Below are 13,428 nucleotides of genomic sequence, written 5' to 3' on the forward strand. Positions count from 1 at the left end.
TTAAAACTTTGAATTGATAAGTGTTACACGGACCCCTATGACATGATCTTTATTATCTTAATGACAAATTAGAGTTTTAACCCCAATTTCACTGGCTTTTAACATTGAAAACGAAAATGCGAGAGGGGCATCTGTGTGCTATGGACACATTCTTGTTTGTTATTATTTTTTTTAGCATGGCATTAAACTTCATTGAACGAGGTTAAATTGAGATCGCAATTCAAACATTATGTCTTATTGACAAAATTCTAGTCCCATTTTTCTAACACACTTTTCGCCATACCATGAAACAATAGGCCTCCCACATGCAGCACTTAGACTTTGAAAGCACTAGACAACTACCATGGCTTATTTAAAGAATACTAATAACTCAATCTGAAATCTCAGCATAGGAAGTATATAACAGGTGTTTTGATCTTTAAGTCCTAGTTACTCAAACATTTTGAGTAATTATTCATTCACTTAAAAGTCGTATACGGCACTGTACGAATTAATTTCAAGTTGAGACTATTTAAATTTCTATTTTTCATAATTACTTTTACAAGCCTACGTTCTCAATAACATCATTAAAAATAAATGTGAGACAGGTATTAAGATAAACGTGTCAACTTACATTTAAAATTTTCTCTCACACAAACTATTCAAGAATTATATATTACGACTTTTAAATGTATTTTTACAGCTATTTCATGCTTAACAAATACTTTCCTTTCACTAAGATTCATCTACACTTTAAATACAAATTTTCGTATGAATTGGTTTTGGAATAATATTGACGTACATTTTGTAAATTTAAGGTATGCTATTTTGTACACATTTTTTGTTTACATGTCAATAATTTGTCATTTGGGCTTATATAATGACATCTTGAAATGAAACGGCACCATGTGATCGATGATATTCCTTAACATGGAGGGCAAAAACAAAAGAATATAATTAAAATCAAACTGCAGTCATTGAATAGAATTTCAACAGTAAACTATCCTTCGATCAGAGTTAGCTATATAGGAGACCAACATAAACCAGTTTATGCACAAAATTACCGAAATACCGAGAAGAAATACCATCTTTAGAACATGTGTCTAATAAAAAGCTACACAAACTGGACTAAATTGCTTTATTTTCATCTCAAGGTCATAGTTAAGCCATCATCATGGAGCAACAGCTTACTATTCACTGCAAGTTATACATGATAGGCGACCTCAATGATCAAGTGAAACTATTTGTTGGACGTCGATGATGCTACGTTTGTGCTTATTATTCACGTGGTTTCATTGCAAAATCATACAACAGCAATACCGTAATAAACAAGAAAGTACCAAAATAAAAAATAAACTCAGAAAGAATTAATAACCAATTCTTCAGAGAACAATTGAAGGTCTTTCCACCTTGATGGTAAGAATGAAATTTAAAAAAACGATGTTAGAAAATGTTTCTCCGTGTTGATGTAATGTGGTAAATCAAACTGATAAAAAAAAAATAAGATTAATAGGTTTATGCAGATTGAAGACTTAATTGTTTTATAATGAACCAGATAGAATTTTTAGCAAAGGTCAAAATCTTGAACGTCAAATTGACCTTTGACGTTGACCCCAACTTTGAGGTCATATGTCAGTGATCTCAAATCAAAAGACCCCAGGTCAATAACTTGTATGGTCGTGGAGAAATACCGATTTCAAATATAAAAGGGAAGAAAACTCCTATAAGGGTTGACCAAAACACTTCCACTTAAATGGGTTGAAGTTGCGCCTTATCGTGAACAGTTATTGAGAAAACACATCATATCATCAACTGTTACAGTTTCTTTTGAATATAGATTACAAGCAAAATTCAAAATTTATAATATGACCTTAACCTTCAACCTTGACCTCAATTTTAAGGTCATAGGTCAGTGAACTCAAATTGAAAGACCCGAGGTCAATCACTTGTGTGGTTGTGGAAAAATATTGATTTCAAATACATAAGGGGAGAAACCTCCTATAAGGGTTAACCAAAACACTTCGACTTAAATAGGTTGAAGTTGCGCCTTATTGTAAACAGTTATTTGGCGAACACATCATATCATTAACTGTTACAGTTTCTTTTGAATAACGATGACGAGCAGAATTCAAAATTTAGAACATTACCTTGACCTTTGACCTTGACCTCAATTTCCTTCAAATGGACCAAGGACTTCATATCAAAAGACCGTAGGCCTCTACGACTTATAACGTATGAATTCATCCAAAATATCGGCCATCTTAAATTTTCAAAGGAAAATAACTCCCATAAGATGTCTTCCGATCACTCCAGTCAAATTTACCTAATCATTCTTAAGAGTAGACAGACAATTTGGTGAAAACAGTTTGTTAAAATCTCTTCCCGTTATAGAGATATAGCGATAACAAGAAAAGGAGATAACTCCTATAAAAATAAGTGTTCGGTCACACAGGGTGAGTTTTGAAACCCCCATTACTGTACAACATCATTGGCCAAACATCCATTCGATATGTTGTAAAAAAAAAAGCATCTCAGACGGCAGAAGGAAAAAAAAATAATAATCAGAAGAAAAACAAAAGGTCTTTCCACGAAAAGTGAAAAGACCTAATGAGTTAATTATGGGTTAAAATCCATATTTTGTGTTTGTCTTTTCATTGTTTTATTATAAAGATTTACATCCTTTATGCTTGTTTTTTGTCCCTTTTTTATGACCAGGGGGAACAAACTGTGAATTTCAAATTGACGATTTAATTGATTTCCAAATCAAACAAGTATGAATTTAATGACTTGAGTATTACATACAAACATGTCAATTTTATAAGTAAATGGAGAGAAACATTTAGTTTTAAAACCCATACTGTCACTCATTTGTCAATTATATTACTTAACACACATACAAAGGTACACAAATACATTTGAGTGTTATCCAAATATTATGAAAAAAGTTTTAAGTTAAATGTTTGATTAACAAAAGTGTCCATTTAAAGCTGTAAAACTTGATGTTATTTATTGCACAGGGAAAAGAGAAAATAGACGTAAAGACAATGTATGCAAAGGTAGGTTTTTAATCTAAACTTTATTTTCCTGAAAAAGTCGTGAGAATCATGATATGATCAATGTTGTTAGTTTCATTGGCATTACGAGTTGTATCTTTTAAGTGGAATTTATTGTAGAAAGGAGAAATGAAAAATACCAAATGATATTCAAACTCATAAGGGACGACATCAAAAGATCGATGTAGGATAAACAAAACTTAAATCAAATAGTTTGGGGTGGGTGTGTTGAAAGTGCTGCAAGTTTTATCAATCCAAAATCGATTTTACATAAATACATATTCGTCAATCAATTTTTCCCAAATTAAGTTTAGAGAGGGGGTGTGGGGGTCAGTGAAAAAACTATGCGAATTAAGTTTCTTATCCTTCATTGAACTTTTGATGTCGTCCCTAAGTCGAAAACAAACTGACAACGCCATGACAAAAAAAAAAAAACCAAAACGATATTCATCAACATTTTCAAATTTTACACAATTTTGTGATCTTAATATTTTTTTCAAAACCAATCTTTTATAATAGCATTGACCAATACGCTGAAGTTTACGGTGACACTCATTTTTAAAACAATATAACTTTAAACCTTCATTATATGCTGTTCACATGCTATACCTTACTTTTGTTTTATTAGAATATATGTTTAACAATAGCACCAACACTGACTCACATGAACAGTCTATTTGAATCACTTCATTTGACTATAACCCTGAAAGGATGTTACGTATAATAATGTCACTTGAAGGGTAAGGGTCACCTAAACATACACAAATACTTTCGACTACTCATTTACATTGAGGTAAACTAGAGACAACAATAGTTTACTGATATTCAAATCTCATAATTCCGTTGAGAAGTCATTAAGCAAAGTGAAAACAACAACCACTGAACTCTAAAATGAGACATAGCAACGGTCCACTATGAGAATTCATCATTCAGAATACCACACTCGATCGGGAATAGAATACAATCGGTACTGAAACCAATGCATTAGTCAAATACAAGAAACCATTAGACCTTTGTATCGAACGAAACAAATATAAGGTAAATGATATATAGACGGTCTTTCATGTACTAGCATATCGTAGATCTATTCGTGACTGAGGTATAGAGTCCGTAAGACTTATTAAATGATAAAAACTTTGGCACTCATATGACCATGTTCACTTTTTTTGTTGTTGGTTACCTCTGTCATATTAATTAGTTTCGGGGGAAACTAGCGGTAGTTTAGATAAAGTCCAAGTCGCTGGAAAGTTTTCATATTTATTTCGCATCCATATAATTCAAACATTAAACATAACTACATAAAAACAAATATAAAATACAAATTCAAAAGACTGATTGATATGCGGAAAATGAACCAATCAAATATCTTTTTATTAAAAATTATTAATTCGCGTTTTGCCGAAAGCGGGGATTACGGAGTAAAAACATGCTTCGCATAAGTTTGTCAAGAATGGCTTTCGGCAGTTATCATTTAGTGTCAAATTATCTATGTTCTTTGTTACAGAACCTTTTATCTTAAAGACGGATATAAATCTTTGTTAATTAATCTGAATGAAAGGTTATAGTTAAGTGTAAAATACAAGTAACTTTTGAATAGCGTAAAATACAATAAACTTATAAATTATTAAAACGCAATGAGGACTCGGAATAATAATAAAAAGCTAACATTTATAAAAATATACAAAATCCTAAATGTGAACTTTGAACGAACAATTGTCGGGTCATACTCATACCACATCTTCTCATATCTATTCGATGTATAAAAACTTGCTCAAACTGTATACAGATACGTGATCTTATTTATATATTTGTTTACCAAGACCAGTCATTTGCATAAGCATTTACCACTGCGTATTGTAGGAAGTTAATGATTACTTAATTTTCTTTTTTTTAGGATTTACATGGAAATATTTTGGTAAGTCTATACATTTGAACAGCTGTTGTCCAATTACTTAAAAATGCGGGGATATTTTAGTAAATGGGGACGAATTGAACACACTTTTGGTATATGCATTTTGGCAAATATAGTTAATGAATGCGAAGACAATAACACATCAGTTCATTATATTTAAAATAAATCGTTTATGGGTTCAGATCTGTAGTTACAGGGCACAGGATACATATTGAACTATTGAAGCATAATGTTATTGCAGAGTACTTGACGCAAGAAAAAGAAGAGAAAAGACCCAAAAATGAGACAAGATATAGAAAAACTTTACATATTTTTGTATAAATTCATATTAAGTCAAAAAACAAGATCTGAAACATAAAATATATTTTGACATCATTGAACTCCGAAAATTACTAGATTTTCAAGCAATTTCCAACGTGACAGAACCCATCAGGGCAACAGGAACTGCTTATTTTCTTTGTTTACCCTCCGTTTTTTGGAGTATTTTATGGTGCTCAATCCTAGTCAAATTTGCTGTGCAGTGTTTTGTAGATTGGTCTTTGTCTTCCGTCATTTATCATTATACCATGGTTTGGGCCTTTTTCGACTTATGGTATTTGAACAATCAGATGCATCTTGGTAAATAGTTTCATTCATCTAGAATCATTAACAATACATACAAATTTTCAATAATTTTCGGAAATCACCCAGTATAGTCATGTATTGGAGATATGAGAACAACGCACATTAAACACTTTATCGATGGTGTAAATATCCGATCGGTTATCAAAACCTAAATTTTGTAAATTTAAAAATGTTCAAGGTGATACATAGAATTTCTGAATGTTTTGATTTAACTCTGTTCCAGAATTCGGGGGGATATAGAGCCGAAATTCAAAGCCGGATGACAGTAAAACCACCCACACGACAGCATGTTCCACAATACGCAAAAATCAAAGAAGACACAAGGTCCCATAAATGTGCTGATTGCGATAAACTTCACTTTGAAATTGAAAGACTACAAATGCAACTTGAAGAGCGGTCCAGTAGAGGAACCAGGCTAGCAATGATTGACACAAGAGAATCAGCTCGTTCAGGTGATTACAGACATACTAATAGTTGGTGAGTAATATAGGTAAGGCTTAATAAGCGAAAAATCCCAAACGTCACACGACGTGTAATAGAACATGAAGCAGCAGCCTTCCTTACTGTATACGCCATTGCAGCACTATCCAAGACAATATACATGGTGAGATGAAAGTGTCGATCAGAATATGGAAACAGCTAGTTGACAAATACTCACAAAATCATGTCAGTTAATAATAAAAAAAAAGGATAGAATTAGTCCCATAAGGACTCTAATGTTTTTGTTTTTTTTATTATTTAAAAAATAAATCTATACCTACTTGTATTTGATTTTATCTTGCAATGAGTTTAATTATCTTCTTTGCTTGCTTTGCTTACTGTCTAATAAGTTGTCGGGTTTTGTATCTTTATTGTAGTTTCCCTGTTATCAGTCTTTGAAAAAGTGTTCATAAAATTCAACCAGACTTGCAAAGAAAAAAAGACTCATCTACATGGCGTGAAGTTGTGTTGCTGTTCTATGACAAATTACCGCGTTCATTAATATGAAAATATGGAGATGTGGTTCTATTGCTAATGAAAAAGTTTGAGTTTTTTTATCCACATCTCATTTCCAACAGGACATGACCTTGCGCACAAGCTGTTTTTTTACATAAGTAATGTTCCATACCAACGCATTAACTTATTCTGTCATGAATACATTGTAATCAATTCCAAACGATTGCTGCTTGCATTATAGTGCGACACACGTCTTCCTTGAGGTGCTCGCACGGTTATTAAATTAAGGCAACGGTAGTATACCGTTGTTCGAAAACAACGACACAAAAGAAATACTAAAATGCAACAGACACAGAAACGAACTATTATAATATAACAATTGCCATATTCCTGACTTGGTACAGGACTGTATAGAGATATGATAATGTATGATTAATTTTCGTTTTAAAAATAAATAAATATGAAATGATCCAAACATTTTTTTAGGGAAGCCTCATGGGCAGACACACCAGATCTACTTTCCACTCACAATAAGGGAAGACCAAGAGGTCAACAAACTGATCTACAGGAAGAAGTAAAGAGACTAAAAAGGGAACTACACCAAAGATCATTGGAAGTGAGGAATTTACGTGATCTACGCACAAAAACACCCACTGGGTAATTAAAATAACACAAGACGTTAAGTCTTCTTTGGTAATTCTTCTGCTATTTAATTGAAAAGGACCCCTTTTGTTTATTCTCCAACCCTGATCACATGTATTCAAATCAAAAATACGTTTTGTTATTTTACGCAGAAAACTGTATCGGACTTATAACGAAGGCAACCTGTAGAGAAAATATGTAAATTAAAGTGTATAATTTAAATCAATTAAAGGCCAACCAAACAGCACAAATTATAAAAAAGACACAAAGAAGTCAACATATAGTTTTCGCAGTCATCAGATGTCCATACGATATAACAAGCTGTAAATCGTGCAGATTTTGGTCGGGTTATTGTCTCTTTGAAATATTCCCCGTTTCTAGTCTCAATTATAGAGTAAAAAATGAGAATGATAAAGCAGAAACTATCAAAGCTCTACCGTAGTATCTATTTTATTCATTTTAATTAATCAACTTTTACTTATAAATTAACAAGAACCAAACTAACATGCATTTAATAGGAGCTATCGATACATGATTGGTGTTTTTAAGTATCAGCTGAGTTAATGCTCGACTGGAAACAAGAGATTGAATCTTGGGTAATCTTGTGAACACTCAGTTGACATTCGAGGACACTAAACACTTACCGGTAGCTATATATGGTGTTTTTGGTATATTATTAAACACCAGCTTATCGTAGTATAAATTTTGATCTTTCTAGTATTAAGAAAAAAGAAAAATCACAAAAATACTGAACTCCGAGGAAAATTTAAAACGGAAAGTACCTAATAAAATGGCGAAATCAAAAGCTCAAACACATCAAACGAATGGATAACAACTGTCATATTCCTGACTTGATACAGGCATTTTCTATGTAGAAAAAGGTGAATTGAACATGGTTTTATAACTAGCTAAACCTCTATCTTAAGACATTGATATTTGTTAAACTGGAAATAGAAGCTATTTCTTTTATGTCTACAGGAACCTTAATAACATCCTTTTTTTTATTGTTCTTGTAATTTTAGTTCTACTGTGCCAACTGATTTAGATGCAATGGTAGACCCTTTGCCAGTTGATAGAGTGTCATCAATGTATACCGATATTTATCAAAACGATTGGACCACAGCAAATAGAGCGTTACAAAAGGATAAGTTGAACCCAGAACAGGCTGCTCAAAAACTGCTGACAGTGCTGATTGTAAGTTTATAGATTTTAAAGTTTAGATACTTGCTCTGGTAAATTCTGCAACCAAAAGATTTATACTATATCAATAAAAATCGGATAAATATCACTCGAAATTACTAAAATATTGATTAAGATAATCCTGAATTATCTTTATATTCCAAATTGTAATATAACATACTAAGCAAAGATCCAATTTTGTTGATAATTTCCTTTCCCTAAGTTCAAGAGACTATTATGGTACAGTCAGTGTCTACAATCAGTTCAAAGAAATTAGTTAAAAAACAGACGTTTAAGTTGTAAACATACACATTTTGTAAAAGTCAACAATATACCCTTGCACGAAGGTCACATTATTTACAAACACTGGGTCGATGCCTATGCCGGTGGATTCTTCCTCCCAGCGTGTATCACCAAACCAGTAGACAAGAGATATGAATTGTCATTGATATGGTCGTAATTATACATAAATGTTTTGAAATATTTGTATATTTCGAAATACTGAGGATGTGTTATATAAATAAAGGCAACAGTGGTTTACCGCTGTTCAAAAGTCATAAATTGAGTGAGGGAAAACTAATCCGGGTTACAAACCAAAACTGAGGGAAACACATCAAATATATGAGGAAAACAACGGAACAAAAGAAACACTGAAGTGAAACCTAAACGAACGGGACAGCAGCCACATTCCCGACTTAAAAATAGATGGTGGGTTGAATCAGGTTTTATGGCTAACTAAACATCCCGCTTAAATGTTAAAAGATGTCGCTAAATTGACAACACACAGTACAAACAAACGCAAGAACACTCAGTACATAGAAACGAATAAAAAAAAATTGGATTGTGCATTTCAACATGTGAACCGCAGAATAACGGACATCTTCCTTTTACAGGAATAGATTACCTTTACTGTATTTGGCCAAAAAAATAATCTGAATTTAGATTCTCAATGCATTTTAGCTTCGTACTTTATTTGTTCCTTTTAACTTTTTATTCGAGTATACGAATGTTTTGTAGAAGATTGGCATACACAATTTTAAACCTGGTATCAATGATGAGTTAATTTATGAACACATTTTACAACTTACTGGTTAGGACAATGTTTTACAATACTATATGTAAAGTAGCCGACAATCATATGATTTGTCGTATGACAATCACCCTGTTAAACGTAGGTCCTTCTGACATTCCGTTAGTTTACTTTAAGTATTAAAATCCTATTGCAATTTTCTTATATGATAATTTTGTATCTCAGTTTGGGGTACCCAGAATATTTCTGCAAAAAAAAACCAAGACTTACATTACTCGGCGTTTAAGGAAATCATGTCCTCTACCGTATATCCAATATCATTATCAGTTTACATACTTTCAAATAATCGAAATCTTCTTTACCGTCTATCTGACATAATTATGTTGCACATACCCTAATATATGATTTGCACATATCCTCGATCGTATATCTAACATAATCATAGCGTACATACTCTAATAGATTCGATAAAGTCCCTATCGTACATCTTGCATACTTATAGTTGTACATACTTTGAAATATCCCACTGGTCCTGTTGGCATTATTATAGTTTTACAACCTTTATAGGCCCCATGTACTCATTTACCGTCTATCTGACATCATAATAGCTGTACTGCCTCTATAGATCCCACATGTTATCTACAGCCAATCTTGTATAATTATGGTTGTACATACTTTTATAGATCCCGCAAGTCCTCTATCGTCTATCCGACATTATTATTGTATAGACCCCACACACGCCTCTACCGTTTACCTGACACTATGGTAAGTGTACTACCCTTGTAGGTAGTGCGTGTCTTCAGACTTCTTTCTGATATATACATTATAAAAAAATATCCATGTAAAAACCTTTTTTATTTATTTTCAGGATGCCTATACTTACTGTGATAAAGTTGCACCACAACATTTAGACGCAATTCTCAAATCAACCATTAAAGTAAAAATTCAGGTATGTTATAATTTATTCATCATCAAACAATTCAATAAATGCAAAATATTTAAATCAAAATTGACACTACTGTCAAAAATTATCCATCTAGAGAAACCGACTTTTTTTTTAGACTGCTTCTACTTAATGAGGTGTAGCATATTTATAAAAAAAAAACGTTTGAAATCAAGATTGCGAAAAAAAAGCGCAGCATCAGAAAAAGGAAAAATTGCAATCACGAGTATAAAATACTTGTATTCGGAAGTTCATTTTTTTCATTTTTGTAAACAGCCGTTCGTTTTATTTAGAGTTTGAAATGAGCCTCCATATTCTTGAATATTCAAACCTGGAACTATAGCATCATTTTTATAAAACGATAATTAAAGTGGAAGTTGCATAAATTTAAATATTTTACGATCGTATTAAGATTGAAGTCAAAATTTCATTGTTATGTACTTTAGATCTCCAAACTCTTTATTTGATTCAGGAATCTCTTATACTTTTTTTTTTTTTTTTTATCAATATTTGAATATTTTTTGCATTCAGAAACAATGGCTGCGAGTTCTTATTATATTTATTTTTAATGTTTCTTATCTGAATATATATTTTTTCAGTCAACCTCAATTTTGGTAACAATCTTGTGAGAATAAAAGGAAATACATTTTTTTTATCAAATTTTCAAAACAGTTTACTTTATTTTTAAAGACAACTTATTCTGAAGATGTTGAAATTTAATCATCCGACAGATCATATTTATAATTTATTCTATACGCAATAACAACTTATTTGAAAACTTCGTCATTGCACATTTGAGTCTCATTCTTTGACTTTTTCTTGACTTTTTATACATACCTTAACTGTTTGCATTACATTATCAGGGCACAACTAATGTTCCGAGCGCCAAAGACGATGATGCTGATATACACCAAGAAGCTGGATTTTTTAGAAAATCTATATCTGAGAAAGTAGCGCGGAATATAATCAAGGTATGAATTAAACACTTTTGGATCACCTGACAAGCGATGTATGCATAGAAGTTGCTTACTCTGTACTTACCTTGCAAATGCTTATTTACACAGGTCCATTTCCAAAAAAAATATTGTTTTCCCAAACCATCAAAATATCAAGATGTCAACATAATGTGAATTGGGGAGCTTTTCTAGACGTTTCTAGGAACAAATGTCGGGCAAAAATTGATAATTCAGGATATTAATGACCTACTTACATACTAACTCATGCCAAAGTAGTTCCAGGGATATCGATTTTTTTTGGATGTCAAAAATACAAACTTTTGTCCGTTTTGTATGAGATAGGACTTCTTTTTTTTTTAAATACAGCAAGATGATATACTTAACATTTACCCTCAAATAACTGACTGACTCATGGAAGGGTAATAACCAATAGGAGTAATGGTTCACATCAAACAGCCAACTAACAGCGTTCGTTTTCGAATACAAAAAAGGTGTGGTGTCTTACTGTATAACTGTCAGTTCATCGTTGTCATCACAAAATGCAGACATACAAATATTTAGACCACTTGCGTCCCTCATATGGTTCTAGCATTAATTCTATGTCAAATATTGAAGAACAAGACAAGAATGTAGAACCATCTATTTCCAATCTTTTTTGAAAAATTATTTCCGACAATAGATATAAACTCACTGTTCATGTAAAATAAATGTCAATCTTTAGAATTTTTTATAAGTTATGTGATATAGAATCTACAGTACTAGTACTGCGTTTTTGGCGTATCGAATTTTAAACCTGATGCTTTTTGTTATCTATTAATCATGTTTTTCTTTGTCTAATATGTTCTCCTATTTATTTGTATTGTAGTCCTGTAATATTATGTTGTCATTTCAATGTTATATTTAACTTTGCCATTAAAGTGCGAGGTTTGGCATGCCACAAAACCAGGTTCAACCCACCACTTTTATTCCCCTTTAAAAGTGTCCTGTACCAAGTCAGGAGATGGCCATTGTTATATTATTGTTCGTTTCTGTGTGTGTTGCATTTCAACGTTGAGTCGTTTGTGTTTTCTCTTATTTTTGAGATATTGAGATCAGACATGGCACGGTACTTGTCTATCCCAAATTCATGTATTTGGTTTTCTTGTTATATTTGTTATTATCGTGGTGTTTTGTCTGATGCTTGGTCCGTTTCTGTGTTATGTCGTTGTTCTCTTATATTTAATGCGTTTCCCTCAGTTTTAGTTTGTTACCCCGATTTTGTTTTTTGTCCCTGGATTTATGAGTTTTGAACAGCGGTATACTACTGTTGCCTTTATTTAGTATCATTGAATTAAATTTTAACAGATAGTTCCGAGACGACGACAACTTTAAAATTCAGATATATTATAGCTGCCTTTTTATTAATTCATTTTATTGTCTTTTCAGAATTTTCGATATGAAGTTTTCATGAGGAAGAACACTTTTACTCCCAGACAAAAACAGAATATAGACATCACTTCATATGTAGATAAATGTGTTGAAGTCACATGGTACATGGCGGTTCAAAATTATCCAATCATTTTAGATGACAGTGTATCACGTGATAAACATTTTGAATACGCACACTACGACTCTTTCGACGAGGAAAAAGAAGTTAATGGGGCTGTATACCATTATCTTATTTGGCCAGCTCTTATCAATGCAGAAAATAATGAACACCTTTGCAAAGGTGTTGCTGAAAGATCAAAGTTGTTTTAATTTCCCATGTATCGTCATATAGGAATGATTAAATGAAGTTGTTACCTCCTGTCTCGAAAGACTTGTAAGGAAATGTAATGTTATTTATTGTGCATGATTTTCACAGATGTGAAAGTACTGTCGATTATTCGTATAGAATTTGAATAAAAGATGCATTAAAAATCAACAACTTTAGTTGTATTCACAAGTATATGATCGTCTATGTAAAAGATACGGAACACCACTTGGTATATCAGTGCTGTTGCTGGTAAATGTTTCGTTCCCAAGAGAATCAGTTCAGTACTCAATTTTGCGTTGACATTACATACCATTATTATGTTCATTTTAGAAAATTTACTGGTCATAACTTTTGAATCATTTGCATCACTTACGGTTTTATACTTTTGATCATAGATTGCTGTCAGTAACTGGCACACCTTTTCCAAATTTTTGGGTTT

The 13,428-nt window shown here is 32.1% G+C and overlaps 1 protein-coding gene across 1 annotated transcript; it reads left to right on the plus strand.

Annotated features, from left to right (window-relative positions):
* The first annotated feature begins 659 nt into the window (after window positions 1-659).
* On the plus strand, window positions 660-13,157 carry LOC139520106 (uncharacterized). Its single transcript, XM_071312547.1, has 9 exons — window positions 660-797; window positions 2,997-3,035; window positions 4,927-4,947; window positions 5,792-6,045; window positions 6,991-7,161; window positions 8,169-8,340; window positions 10,224-10,304; window positions 11,162-11,269; window positions 12,680-13,157. The coding sequence occupies exons 2-9, from the start codon at window positions 3,024-3,026 to the stop codon at window positions 12,989-12,991; spliced, it is 1,131 nt and encodes a 376-aa protein (XP_071168648.1). The 5' UTR covers window positions 660-797; window positions 2,997-3,023; the 3' UTR covers window positions 12,992-13,157.
* The last annotated feature ends 271 nt before the right edge of the window (window positions 13,158-13,428 follow it).

The sequence above is a fragment of the Mytilus edulis genome, chromosome 4 (assembly GCF_963676685.1).
Source record: "Mytilus edulis chromosome 4, xbMytEdul2.2, whole genome shotgun sequence".
In the NCBI taxonomy this organism is placed as follows: Eukaryota; Metazoa; Mollusca; class Bivalvia; order Mytilida; family Mytilidae; genus Mytilus; species Mytilus edulis.